Genomic DNA, 14,722 nt, shown 5'->3' on the forward strand with positions numbered 1-14,722 from the left:
GGAATCGGTCATGATTCAAGAACGTACTCATCCCAGTTTGTTTTTCTAATTTTTCCCTTTTTTGAATTGAATTTGCATTTTACTGCTGTTGTAATTTTAATAGTGGTGTTTTGTATATGCACTTTAATGGGAATATGTGCGCAAAAAGTAACATCAAGGTTTTAAATTCCTCCAACCTAGTCCGAGGTTATAAACTCTAGTAATTTCGATTGTCTTGATGGACTGAGAAGTGTAACCGATGCACATTCCAATGTCTTTGTAACATAGGCGCAATAAGAGGGGAGGAGAAGTTTTGGACTGATACTTTGATGACAGGGAGTAGTTGGTAACCTTTGAAAGTAGACGAACACATGTTGATGGACTGGTAGATGTTTTACTCGTCCCAGAATTGTTTACTAGATATTCGAGCTTTAAATTGAAGCTAAGGAATGCCCTAACCATATACGATATAGCAATATTAGTATAAGTATTTTGGAAGATGGGGAATAGAGCCTGGTGGGAGATAGAGAAGGTTAACGAAATATTTGAACTCTTTTTCCTTTTTCTGTTTTTTGCTACTTGGGTATCAATGGTTTTTTCTCGACAACTAAATGGTGGAACTTTTAAAATAGGGGGATTATAAATGATAAACAAAGTGGTAAAAAATAAGCAAACAACCTCTTTATAGATGATGTTGACATGAAAATCCAGTTGTATTGTCCAGGAATCCAGGAGTTGAGGGGCACTTTAATTTCTTCTGCGAGGCGATAAAAGGAATTATTTGAGATGGTTTTTCCTCTTGTAACTTGTTAGATTGTGCTATCGCTATTGCTATCTGCAGAGTGTAGTGCAGTAGAGGCGATAAAAGGAATTATCTATGACGGTTCTTGCTCTTGTAACTTGTTAAATGGTGCTATCGCAATTGGCAGTATAGTGCAGTATAGCTACCAGCAGTGTAGTGCTGTAGCAATTGGATGACAGAGTGTAGCAATCACTTACCCAACCTACCATGATAGCAAGTGTGCGTGGTGGGTGCTATGGTCATACATGGGATGATAGTGATGTACAGATTCGGATATGAGAAGATGGATCATCTGTAACCTACAGTGTTGAACCACCAAAGATCTTAACAAGGCTATAATTAAACTGGGCAATCCAGATTCCACTATTGCAGGTACGGTTAAATGATGTGAAGGGCTATAGCATAGAGATTAGAAGTGCAACGTCAGTGGTGGAGATAAGAGGTGAAATTTCAGTATTCTTTTTTTCAGTGTTTCTAGACTCGCCACGAGTGTAGGTGATTAGACTCGAGTTTTCTTGAGAAATGTTTGAATTAGCCCTTGACTTTTGGAGTATTTGGATCGAATGTCCATGAGGGTCATGGATTTGGGGCACCAAGCATGAAATTACCACCGAGTAGGCTCTTGTGTTCTATGATCCTGCAAAACTAAATGTAGGCTTCTGTTGTTGGATGGAAAAAGAGGACCGCAATCAGGTACCCATGTACTTGTGCATGGGAGATTCATTAGTTAACCAGAATGGAGGTTTGCTTTAGGAAAATAATTGTCTTTAGAGGTTGAACCAGATGGATGAAGTGAAGAAGCAATACCGTGCAATCCTAAAGTATTAAGCAATACCGTGCAATCCTAAAGTATCAAGCCAGGTTCACTGAAATGTTTGGAAGAGATTGTATAGGATTTTGGACTTTATCATCTAAAATGTTGGATAGAGGGAGATTACTGTTTTGGCTAATCAGTTAAGTTGCATTACGATAGAGAGATTAGTGCTCACGAGTACAATAAATGCTAAGAGATTAAAATAACTGCCGTTTTGCAATGTTAGCACACATATTGAGGGTAAGTTGAGGATAGTTTTGAAGATGGTTCGGTTAGCGAAACTTGGATGCACTACTGAACCGTGCTGGAGGTTATTATATTTGAGTCGCAAGTCTAACAGGAGCAGCAGCAAAAATGAAAATGGGTTGAGGCTATGTATTTAGCCGACCCCAATTGATTGGGACACAAGGCTCAGTTTGGTTTGGTTGAGGCTATATATGAGAGAATCGATGGCTATTGACCCAACTGTTTAATGACTATCTTAAACTCATTGATGTAAAATGTATGGCTGACCTCAAGTAGTTGACTTAAGGCTCTCGTGAGTTGACCTTTCTGTTGAATTTAGACCCCAAAACATATTAACATTGGGCCTTTTATTTAGCTGACCCAATTTATTTGGACACATGTTTAAGCTTGGTTTGACAAATCTTGTTGTATCCTTCTTTACTGATTCCTCCACAGTTCCTTCTATGATTCAATCTATTTTTTCAATGCTGTTTTTAAAAATTATTCGTTTCTGTTTGTAGTCAGTTTCTCGTGTGACCAGCATTTCGAGTCCTCTATTTAGTTGCTTAGGTGTTGATGTGAAACAGGAGCTTTGCAGGATGTTCTCCACTTGCATGATGTTCTCGCTAGAGTTGCACTCGCCCGGTTGTGCCATGCAATATCTAGGGCTCGATCCTTAGATGGTAAGTGTGTTTGAATTTCGTTTAATCGCTCCGTGTATCTTCGAATGAACCTAGACTCAGCAGAGTCTTTACTTTGTGTCTGCAGAAAGGCCTGACATTAAGTCTCAGTTTTATTCTGTACTCTATCAACTTCTCCTGGATCCTAGTGAAAGAGTTTGTTTTGAGGCAATCCTTTGTGTGTTGGGAAAATCTGATAATGCTGAGAGGTATTTTATTTGCACTTATAATTCGTGTTTTCCTTGACATTTAACGGGTCTGATCCTTTGTCTGCAAAAGCAGAAGTGCATGCAATTGAGAAATTTTCCTTCATTGATTTCGGCCTCCTTTGCATACACGTCTGTTTAAACTTGTGCATAGTCTTACTCTTTGTTCTCTTTAGGACTGAGGAAAGAGCTGGTGGGTGGTATCGGGTAACCAGGGAAATCCTTAAGCTTCCAGAAGCACCATCTGTGTCTTCAAAGGGAGCAGATGATGACTCGAAAGATTCACTTCCTCCAAAGGCTGCTAAAGAGAAATCTCCAAAAACAAGGCGTCCACAACCACTTTTCAAACTTGTAATGAGAAGGTTCAAGTAGCTCTTAATTTAGAAGCTTTTTTCTCCTATTACATGATTTATTGTATTGTTTGTTTCCGATCTGAAAGAGAAATCAATCAGAAGTCACGTCTTGGGTGACTATGAAGCACCGACGTGCCTATCTTGTCGTCTTTTGTATGGGACACTTAACGCTTGGTGTTCGTTTAATCTAGTTAAATCTGAACCTTAGTAGCAGGATCCTTCTAAAATGGGTGCGCTCCCAAGATGGGAGCTCGAATCAGCGCTCCCAACATGGGAGCTTGCTCCTAACTAAGACGGGAGCTTAATTCTGACTTTGAGTTTTTTTTTTTTTTTTTGCTCAGCATTCTCTTACTTTGAGTTGTCCATTGTGGAAATAAGAATATGAAAATCATATCAAGAAGTTTTGTAAATTAGAAGTATTTAACTTCCAATAATTATCCTTTAAGATCGGGAAAATTCTTACTAAAAGTATCACTTTTCCTGCAATGGTTAAGTATTTAAAGATATTTTGTATACTTGCATCTTTATCATCTATATATACGCTCCTTAGGTGCTCCCAACCTTAGGAGCTTCTAGGTGCCACCGCCCCCGCACCCGCTCCTGCTTCGTGCTACTAAGATCTGGACACATCCGTGTCATATGTCTTTTAGTTTGGATATGGCAAGGGAAACACCGTGACATAAGTTTTGAATTTGACAAAGTCTTTTAGGGGGTCAAAAATGGTATTGTTAGAAAACTTAAAAGGTGGAATTTGTAAAATCAAAAGAGTTTTGTGGGACAAGATGATTGAAGCCTTTAGTTCACGATTGTCTTCTAGTCTGTGACTTTAAACCCCTCTCTCTCTCTCTCTCTCTCTCTCTCTCTCTCTCTTCTACAGTTTTCAAATGACCTAGATTTTGTACCGGTACCAGATTTCAGCCTCGATTAGCTTTTGCTAGCTACTCCTGGATCTTCTAGTAACTAAGCTTGTGTGAACTTTCATTTGTATTTGTGGTTTGTGGACATAATAGCCATACATATTTTACATAATGTACTTAAATTGAAACATTTTATTTGCTGTACCTCCGTCATATCCGTAGTCTGATGTTCTGGAAATTTTATGTGTCTGTCTCTATGTGTATCCCTGTCTGTGTCTATGCTTCTTAGGGTAGTGTGTTTTGAAGAAAATGTGACTGCTTGTTTTAAGTCATAGTTTTTCTTGTGATATAGTAGATGATCAATCTGAACATTATTTCGAAACACCTGATTTTGCTTCAGGTTAGAGGCCTCATTCCGTAGTTACTCTAGGCCTGTGCTTCATGCAGCAGCAAGGGTTGTGCAGGAGATGGGTAAAAGTCGGGCTGCGGCTTTTGCGGTAGGATTACAGGATATTGATGAGCGAGCTCATGTTAATGAAGTCAACGATTCAGTTGATGAATATGAGAACCCACTTGCTGAAGGTAATTGGTTTCTTAAATGTCACTGGTTGCACTAACTTCATTAATCATTTGAGCATAATCCTTAAGCTTACTCTTTGAGTTCTGTTTCTATTGTTGCACTCGACTATTCCCTCCGTCCGATATTGCTTGTCCACTAATGTTTGTCCTCTGTGAAAAGTCGAAACCAAAAACCATTTAAATTTCCACAAACTAACCCTCGTAAATGATTAAAAGTAGTTTAAAAGGTAGGAAATGAGGGATAATATTGGAAAATCAATCAAACGTTTTAAGGAGACATCACATGTTTCCTTAAAAAGTTGAGTTTCTAGTACATGCATAGCTGTTGTTGAGAATACAAATAATAAAGTTGGCCCTCTAACAACTTAAGCTTTTAGATGAGTTTGTGATTAACAATCTAATATGGTATCAGAGCAGGCAATAGATCCTGGGTTCGAATCTCACCACCTACCTAATGATCAAAATTTACATGTGTTTAGCCCGCTTATAGAGGAGAGCCAGGCAATAAAGTTGCCATTCTCTCCAATAGCTTAAGCTTTTAGATGAGTTGGTGGTTAACAATCTAATAGTTGTTTAATCCCACGATTCATACTTATCAAATAAAAAAAACCTCATGATTTGTTTCACGATTCACGCAAAAACGATACAAATCTATTGGTGAATTAAGGTTTATATGAAATCAGCACGATTCACTTTTCGATTCACGATTCACACAAAAACAATACAAATCTATAGGTGAATCACGGTTTATCACAATTTGTTGCGTTCGACTAATATGAAACAACTCTGAGGTTTTGCCTTATTTTTTCTTCTAGACTAGAAAAGCAAGAATATAATATCATGTACTTTTAAGTATGAAAAACCTTATTCCCGCGCAAAATTATTTATTCTGATTCAGAGCATGTTGTTAACCCTTTTTGTCCTAATCCTTTTTAAACATTAAAATAGTCATGAACTAGGATATCTTTGTGCTGTTACATTCTCGTATTTCATTATAATGAGTCAATTGATGTGCTCAACGTCTTTAAGATGTTATAAGTTTTAATTTGCTAGATGGTAATTAGAATTGTTGAGGATCATATCCTACATGGATGCATAATTTCACAAATCGATCTTTTCAATCCTTGTCTCCTCTAAATGGTAGACAAGGGTAGTGCTCAGAACCCATGACCAACCCACATGTGTTGGCATATAAGCTAGTTTTGTACCTATTAGGCTACAAACTTTTATAGTGTTAAAGATAAGCTTTCTTTTCTTAATGGATCTAGAACATCTTTATGCATTTTCCAATGTATTTTAGAAATTTGGACAGAATGCATACGATTGACGATTCGGAGAAGGGTCACTCTGATTCTTAATTTGATTCGCGATTTGACAATCTTGGGTAATGGACAAATGGAGTACTATTTATTAAGCTTCACCACAAATGGCCCCACGATTTGTTACACACACACCACCACCACAACTAGTTTCCTTTTTCTGTGAAGATGATGTTTTCTTTGCTTTTAATATGTTGTGTAGGTTGTTTAATACTCCCTCTGTCCGGATTTAATAATCCTTTTTTGGAGTTCGTGTCATTTTTCAATTGATTATATCTTCCAATTTATAATGTTTTACTTGATTTCAAAAACATTGTATTATAAAACTAATTGAGATCTATCAAACAAGATCCATTTTCGATAAGAAATTCATTACGGATTCAAAGATATAACCCGTTTTTTAGCCAGTTAGAATAGAATTAGGGACAATTATATCTGGACAGAGGGAGTAGTAGGATGTGTAGGTGGAGTGCCATTTCTCCTTGTACCTTTAGTAAGTGGCACAAACTATCATGGTGTGCTTGCATGAAAATTCTGTTTAATAGCGAACCAAATTCCATTCCTATAGCGGAAATGTTGTACAGCTTTCTTCTATTATATGAAGGGAGAAGGGATTTTGGCGTAGATTAAAATTTTTTACTGTCTCAATTTTTTTGTACCCCAAATAACTCAATCATAATCTTCTTTTTACAAGTTATTTCTTTGAACCTTCAATAACCATGGGGACAAATATGTCAAACTCTCACCCCACTAACTGCCTCACATGCCTACATAACCTTCAATAGCTGTATTAGGGTGCGTAGCCCTGGCTGGAAATTCATTCCCACATGGGGTAGGGCTTCGCAAGGGAATTAGGAGAGGGTGGGGTGTGTCTTCTAGGCATGCTCAAAAGGTGGGGGCAGGGAAGAGTGAAGTTTTTGGAGCATGTTTGGTGGGTATGTATGGTTGAGAGATCTTCACTCTTCTATATTTTAGTTGGCTGCGGATTACCCCAAAATCTTGTGGAATATCACTCTCGAATGTATAGGATTGGAAGTTGGAGGAGTTGCTAGCCCTATTAGGAAAATTAGATGATGTAGGGCGTTTTGTCCTCGGATATTTTTTTTGTACATGGGTGGCATCCATTGATCTGAATTGACCGAGGGGTGTGGTTGAAATTGATGATATTTTTACATAAATAAGTTGGGTGAAACTCTAGGCTTCATCTCTTGCCTTAATATAATAGTAAATGCATTTTGAAGTGGCTGTTGGTCTTGTAGAAATAGTCAAATTGTTGCAAAAGCATAAGGAAGGTTACCAGCAGATTAAGTCCACTCTATGCCCTCCACACCTATATCTTTGTACAAAAATGGGTGAAAACTAGTTTTCTTTTACAACTCGAACTGTATCACCAGTGAGAAGGTGCTTGCAAAAAGGGGAATGAACAACCCCACATTTCCGTCCTCCAGGCCCCACCAACTCAGTGGCCCATCAATTTAATGCGAATGGAATAGATGGTAATTCTTTCTATAAAGTAATTAAAATCTAGTAAAATGCACAATGCAGTGTGTAGCACCTTTCTTGTGAAAGCATTATGGTAGTGCATAAGCGTGTCAGTCTAGTTAAGTCCTTAATTGGTGGTTTCATGTTGAATTTTCCTGGAATAGTTCATGGGCCTCTTCTCACTGTATGGTCATCGTGTAGCAACCCAATTGTTTCATTGTTTGTATTTATCTTCAGGGGTTGTGATCTAATGTGGAATGCTTCCTGAAATCATATTCCTTCTTTCTTTCGCAGTGTTTTTTGTGGTTCCTTATTTTGGTTTTTACTGTTATTGTTTAGGTGCTCGAAAGGTTTCTCCCGTGTCTAATGGAACTGGTAGCAAGGACACAATTGCAAGTTTATTAGCTTCATTAATGGAAGTGGTGCGAACCACTGTGGCATGTGAATGTGTTTATGTTCGGGCCATGGTAATAAAAGCATTGATCTGGATGCAAAGTCCTCATGAATCCTTTGATGAACTAGAGTCCATTATTGCCTCAGAGCTCTCTGATCCGGCCTGGCCAGCAACCCTGTTAAATGATATTTTGCTCACTCTGCATGCTCGCTTTAAGGTACCAAGAAGGCATCTATGAAATTTTTTTTTGGTTCCAATGTGTGAATGATCTTTGTTTCATGCAGTTACTTCATCCATGCATGCTTTGGTGATTGTAGATGTGTCATTGTAGTTTGGTTACGTGTGGCTCTTTAGCCCACCACTCATTACGACATGCTTTACACTATTCTCTCTGCAATTTTATTCTGCCATTGATATCTGAAAGTTCTGTAATTCCAATTATTTTGAAATCAATCTCTCTGTTGTTTAGTGATTGGTAGATCCTTCTGTTGCATAAGTAGCCTTGACAGTGGCAGGAATCAGCTGAGCAGCCTGAGCTTAAGAACTTCCTAGCCTTTTGCGAGTTTGTTACTCAAAACAGATGAAGAAAAACTTTCTTAGCTTATTCATTTGATTCTCTTAGCTTCTTTCTCACTCATTCTGCTGGACTTGTTCTCTTTGGATTATTATTATTTCTCCTACTTAGTTAACTTTCAATTTAATGTGCATGGCTCAATCTACTTGGTTATTGACCTATTCATTTTTTTTGAACAGTATTTTTTTTGTTTTTTGAACAGCATTGACCTATTCATTAATACTGTTCTCTTTGCACATGGCATCAGAGTTGTCTTTCTGGGGAAAATTGTTTGCAGCTACCATTCACTCCAAGTTTAACATGATCAAATAAGTTAAACGTCTGTCATTTTTTCTCGTTAGGTGATCCCAGATTAAAATCTTAAAGATCAACTAAGAGTACTCGTAACTAAGTAAACAAATATTGGAACATAACTGTCTTTGGATTTGTGCTATGATCTAGTTTCCTTAGAATAGGAATTGTGAGGTAACATTTTGGGTTTGTTTAAATGTTTGAAAACATTTTATTATGCGACCCTGATAGAAAAGGGGTTTCATATCTTCACAGTGACAAATTTTTAATTGACAAAAATAAGACTTCACAAACTTTTTCCACTCACCAACAAAATACTATTTTGGTTTGTGGAAGCTGGGGATTGAAACCATTCATCCAGACCAAATAACTATGAAGTCAAGTCTCATTGATGATACTTTGGTGCCTAATTTGCGTACTTCTATTGGAAGAGTATTTAATCAGATACAGGCTTGAATGATTTGAATACTCTAATCAACATGTGTATTTGTACGTAATCGTGTTATACTCGAGTCTAATAGCAATGGAAGTAACCTTTCCTCGTAGTAGTTGGGAGGAAAGGATGATTGACCTCTTTGAAGGCCCTTTTTTTTTTGTGGGAAAGTTAAATTTTGCTTTTAAGTTCTGATGAATATGACATTCCTGGACACAATAATTGGTCGATTGTCTCCATAATGCACTACCATATTGTTAATCCGCTACCATATTGTTTGTGTATATGGACTATGGTATATACTATATACTTGTACCGAACTGATAGTATGGGCTTGGTTTTCATTATTAGGCCTGCACATTATTTTTGGGTCTTGTAGGAGACGGTGGGGTTATTTTTGTAATTGGAGGAGACATTCTCGGACAAAATAATTGGTCGATTGTCTCCAGTGTGCTTTTGCTTAAACTGTTGGTTGTAGACTATAGAGCATGGTGAAGTTTTCGACTTCTAAATTCCTACCTGTTATACTGGGGCATTAGTCTGAGAGAGAACTTGTTTCCAGAGGCTTTTCTTTGTTGTTGTGTGGAGGTAATGGAAGGTTTCAAGGGAAGGAAATGATACAGACTGAGGATGGTGTGATCAATTGTTTGCAAAGTTTGAGATTCGAAGAGGTTTCTAATTAACATTGTTTATGGTAGTTTCTGAGCTGCACTCCACACCAACTATAGGAGACAATTCGTGTTGTAGGGCTTTTCCTGCACTTTCGTTTGATTTTGGACATTCACTGTGCAAGACACAGTTAATGACAAATTCTAGTTCCAAACAGTCTCCATACAACCTTTCAACAGAAATTTCAGGTGCTTAAATCTGCTTTTCTTGCAGAGCCATGTATGCAGAGTATTTTTTTGTTGTGATTGATGGAGCCATTTATAGAGAAAGCAATGAAGGTCATTTAAATGTTTAAATAGTTATCTGCTTTTGTTAGATCAATCTTGAATATTGATACAAAAATACAGATCTGAATGCATGTTTCAGCGATGGCATAACTTTTTAATTGCCTTCTCTATGCAAGACTTCTCGCAGAAGTGTGTGTAATTGTTTGTACATTGTAAGACTTGTTGCTTTGTCACCAAGTGACAAAAGCTACTCATTAATGTGGTTGTTTCTTCCTTCACTCAGTCCTTTCTTCTTGTATGCTCGATCTTCATATATTCTATTTTACTTCTCAGTAAGGAAGGATTGATATGTAAAATTTCAGATCCTTATGCACTTCATTCTCCTTGTGTTTTGACTTGTTAGGCTACTCCAGACATGGCCGTCACTCTTCTAGAAATTGCAAGGATATTTGCCACTAAAGTTCCAGGGAAGATCGATGCTGATGTCCTTCAACTACTTTGGAAAGTAGGTTTACACTCAAACCTGTTGCATGCTGGATTTCCCCCTTTGTCTAGTTTTTGGATATTAAATATGTTGTAGGTTTGGAGGTTATTTCCAGTAACCAGGTGGCAAATGTGATGTAAAACAAGTATGCAGGAAAAGAAGTGCATTTCTTTATTTAATAAATTCCAACTACTGGAGTACTCCATGCATAAATGTTACAATAATACTGGTTTTGTACTGATTGCTGTCAAATTTAACTTGTATGGTAGTTTTTTATCCACTCTTGCACTTGTATTTTTCAGAAGTGCAGTAGTTAAGTTTAGCGTAGTTCCGTCCATGCAAAAATTGCGTCATTGATTGCTTAAGGTCATTTCTCAGCAGTTGTTGCCCAATTACTTATCTTATGTACTCCTGTTCCTGTGCATGCACCTCAGAGTTTGATGCCCATTTCACACTTGGTGCTTGCGAATTGGCATGCAGCTAATGCTTATTGCTATTGTTTTGCGAAAATTCCTATCTTTAGCTGCCTTGTCCTCCTTCAGCGCCTTCTTTCCCTTTCATAATTAATTTAGTGCCTGTCTGTTGTTTTCTGGATCTAATTTATGAAGTCCGCTGTTATAACATTTACTCAAAGAGTGCACACTTTGATCCTTATGATTTGTCAAGGATAACGAGAATAACAATTGCTGGTTGAATGGCTGTTAAAATTTTCAGACATGCCTTGTCGGAGCTGGCCCAGATGGAAAACACACAGCTCTGGAAGCAGTCACGATAGTTCTTGATCTACCACCTCCCCAACCGGGATCGATGTCAGGTCTATCAATAGATAGGGTGTCCGCATCTGATCCGAAGGCAGCTCTCGCATTGCAGAGACTAGTCCAAGCCGCGGTAAGCATTTTCCCTCAACATTGCTTTGATTTTATTTTTTTTTGAATCTATGACAATATCATTGATGAAATTTCTATTGGCCTCAAAACAATCAATGTTTTGGAATGTTCTGTAGGCACCTTTTGGTATGTGTTGCTGTAAACATCGGATGTTAGGGTTTCCTGTTATCTTTCGTTTCGGTCATTCTGTTGGAAACGAAACGATATTTCATTCCTTCGGGTTGGGAAAACTATCTGGGAGTTTTATCTTTGTCTCTTTTATTTTGGTCTTGATCTGTGTAGTACTGTACTTGCAGGTTTGGTTCCTTGGCGAAAATGCAAATTATGCTGCCTCTGAATATGCTTGGGAATCAGCAACCCCTCCTGGTACTGCGTTAATGATGTTAGATACAGATAAAATGGTTGCTGCTGCTAGTTCACGTAATCCTACTCTTGCCGGAGCGTTGACTCGACTCCAAAGGTGTGCTTTCAGTGGAAGTTGGGAGGTAAAACTTTCACCTTAGCAGACCCTGAGAGCTGTGTTTCTGCCTTCACCCATTTAAGTACATGTCAACTTATTCTGTGTATTTTCATTCTTTTGATTAAGGGTTGGATTTGTTATTTGTTTTGGAAGGTTATTGAGGTAGATGTTTTTTTTTTGTGAGGGTCTATATTTATATATGTATATTTGGTATCTAGCTATTACACAGTAACATTAGGGTGAAAGATAGTTCCAAAATTCATGACGGCAGCAATTTCTTCTCTGGAAAGATGTAACAAAATAAATGCCATGACTATTTGACAGTAACAAAATTTCGGCATTCTGATGGAATTTATCTCTTTTGTGACTGTTTTATATGCAGTCAACTAGAAGGAAAGAAGGCAGGGTAGACAATGATGAATGGCACCATTTAGTTGATAGATCCTTTTAGGGAAAAGTTAACGCACCTCATCATCCTTTATCTCCTCTTCCCCTTGTAGACGCATTGAGTAGGAACATTTTTCTCCTTTCCTCTTTATATTTTTAAATTTTGAATGCACTAGAACTTTCATCTGTATAAAGATGTTACTGACTTATGGTTCACGTAGCGAACATTCCATTGAAAAGGTTATGGGGCTTTTGTGTGCGGCGTAGGCATCTTAACTTTTGATTCTGTCAGTGTACTTCCATGGTAATTGGTTGTGTTAAAAATATCTTCATGACGATTTCTGGTGATATGATCATCCAGGTTCGAATTATTGCTGCTCAAGCCCTCACGACCATGGCAATTAGATCTGGTGAGCCTTATAGGCTACAGATATATGAATTCTTACATGCTTTAGCACAGGGTGGTGTGCAGTCTCAATTTTCAGACATGCATGTCAGTAACGGAGAAGATCAAGGAGCCAGTGGTACTGGCCTTGGATCTCTTATAAGTCCAATGTTAAAGGTCCTTGATGAAATGTATAGTGCGCAAGATGAACTGATCAAGTAAGAACTTGCCCTTCAAATCTCTAGTTTCTGAGTAAAGTTTTATTCATACTGTGAGAGACAATCCTTGTTCCTAATACTGAAAGTCTTATAATTGGATGTTCAGGGAGATGCGCAACCACGATAATGCGAAAAAGGAGTGGACAGATGAAGAGCTTAAGAAACTATATGAAACCCATGAGAGGTTGCTGGATCTTGTTTCACTGTTTTGCTTTGTCCCTAGAGCAAAGTATTTACCTCTAGGGCCAACAAGGTACCTCTATTATCTTATAAAAAAGAATCTTGGAGGTTCAATGAAAAGCCTCTTACTTTCTTCAGAAATATTGTCTCTGCTTTCCTTTCCTTTCTGTTCATGATATCGTTGCAATACACATCTGATTTGTTAGTAACCGTTACTTTCGGTGTGTCGTAGTCTTCAGTATAGTAGCATATCCTAAAAGACAATGAAAAAACTTAATGGATCTGATTGTTATATTTTCTCATCACTTTTTTTTCTTTTTTCTTTTCTTCACTTTTGAATTTGATTTTATCTATTTCTTTTCTTGATGCATGCTTTGATTAAGAACTTTACTAGTTGTCATTTATTGACTGTATGACAATTAATGTTTTGTTCTCACAAATGGTTGTAGTTTATTTTGAGAAGCTTATTCCTTAGCCTTCTATCAAAGATATTAAACTATCTTAGGATCCCCGAAATAATAACGACACGATATTCTGGAAAATGAATCAATAATTCACCACTACACACGAAATTTGGGCATCATGATTTTGTTGGTTGAATGCAGTAGTAGATCAATATTTGCATAACTTCTGACTGTTAATTAGTTTTCATTGGCTTGCTTGGCAAAGAAGACATTAATGGTTAGGAAAAATACTTACACCTTGTTCGGTTACCATTTTAGTTTAGTTTTCCAATCATTACCCTATTTCTTTCTTCAATCATTACCCTATTTCTCCAATTATTACTTTCTCATATCTCTCTATCTCTCTCCAATCATTATCCCTCTCTTCAATCATTATTCTATTTCTCTCTCCACCCACTACCAAAACTAAACTAAACTAAACTGCCAACCAAACAAAGCCTAAAGCTATTCTTTCTTTGTTTTACATTTTTTACCTGCAGCTCTTTTTCTTGTACACGGTGTTCTAAATGGTCAATCTATACTTTTATCCCTGCAATGCTTGACTTGTATTATGATGCCCACAATTATGCGATCATGGTACAGTCACCTTTTTATGAGTTTGGTTTCTTGCCATTTTCCGCTGCATCTCCTCACTTTTCTTTTCCTTGAAATATTGCGCAGCGCAAAGCTTATCGATATATACCGCTCTCGGCATAATATTACTGCATCAACTGGTCTTAGTGATCCAGCTGTTGCAACTGGGATTTCTGATCTTATTTATGAAATGAAAGCAACTAAAGAAACAGCTGTTCAGTCTGATGCACTTGATGATGATCTGGTAAATGCTTGGGCAGCGAACCTCGGAGATGATGGCTTGTGGGGAAAGAACGCACCTGCTGTGAACAGGGTAAGAAACTTTTGGCCCTGCTAAGGTGTTTTCAAAATCAGTTTTGCAAAACAGTTACCGATAACTTGGTTGCTTTGACAGTCTTCAAAACTGTTTTATGTATGCTTGAATGAAAAATATTCCATTTTTGATGAAACGCTTAAGAAGATAGTTTCTGAATTCGTGAACACTGTTTCTACCGATAAATTAATGAGACGTGAAGCCGATGAGTATTATGGGTTTTGAAAAGAGCTTCTGAATTGTTAATATGAAAATCTAAAGCAAACAACTCCTTATTGTTTAGTGCTATATCCAATTTGTGTTAAAAGCTATAATTTGGAGACTGAAGTATCAACATTCCAAAAATTGCTAGGCGCTAGTCGGGTGGAAAAGGGGCACCTAGTGACTAGGCGCCAGCTAGTCGGCCGCCTAGCGCCTAGGTGGGGACTAGGCGCCCGACTAGTCGGCTGTCTAATCTAGGCATTGGACCACCGCCTAGCACCTAGGC

At 37.7% G+C, this 14,722-nt stretch overlaps 2 protein-coding genes across 4 annotated transcripts in view; both read left to right on the top strand.

The window, feature by feature from the left end:
• Positions 1 to 8,461, top strand: part of LOC131332834 (ribosomal RNA small subunit methyltransferase-like) — a 92,164-nt gene extending 83,703 nt beyond the window's left edge. The window contains exon 4 of the mRNA XM_058367147.1: positions 8,444 to 8,461. The gene's annotated coding sequence lies outside the window, so the exon portion shown is untranslated. The remainder of the gene's footprint in view (positions 1 to 8,443) is intronic.
• The window catches only part of LOC131332811 (uncharacterized), a 36,115-nt gene that overhangs the window by 17,263 nt on the left and 4,130 nt on the right, over positions 1 to 14,722 (top strand). For all 3 annotated transcript variants that reach the window (XM_058367117.1, XM_058367112.1, XM_058367120.1), the window contains 11 exons: positions 2,408 to 2,503; positions 2,589 to 2,709; positions 2,883 to 3,068; positions 4,317 to 4,498; positions 7,636 to 7,907; positions 10,288 to 10,389; positions 11,083 to 11,256; positions 11,552 to 11,740; positions 12,464 to 12,705; positions 12,812 to 12,958; positions 14,010 to 14,235. In XM_058367117.1, the coding sequence (XP_058223100.1) occupies positions 2,408 to 2,503; positions 2,589 to 2,709; positions 2,883 to 3,068; positions 4,317 to 4,498; positions 7,636 to 7,907; positions 10,288 to 10,389; positions 11,083 to 11,256; positions 11,552 to 11,740; positions 12,464 to 12,705; positions 12,812 to 12,958; positions 14,010 to 14,235 (1,937 nt within the window). The remainder of the gene's footprint in view (positions 1 to 2,407; positions 2,504 to 2,588; positions 2,710 to 2,882; positions 3,069 to 4,316; positions 4,499 to 7,635; positions 7,908 to 10,287; positions 10,390 to 11,082; positions 11,257 to 11,551; positions 11,741 to 12,463; positions 12,706 to 12,811; positions 12,959 to 14,009; positions 14,236 to 14,722) is intronic.

The sequence above is a fragment of the Rhododendron vialii genome, chromosome 1a (genome assembly GCF_030253575.1).
Source record: "Rhododendron vialii isolate Sample 1 chromosome 1a, ASM3025357v1".
Classification (NCBI taxonomy): Eukaryota; Viridiplantae; Streptophyta; class Magnoliopsida; order Ericales; family Ericaceae; genus Rhododendron; species Rhododendron vialii.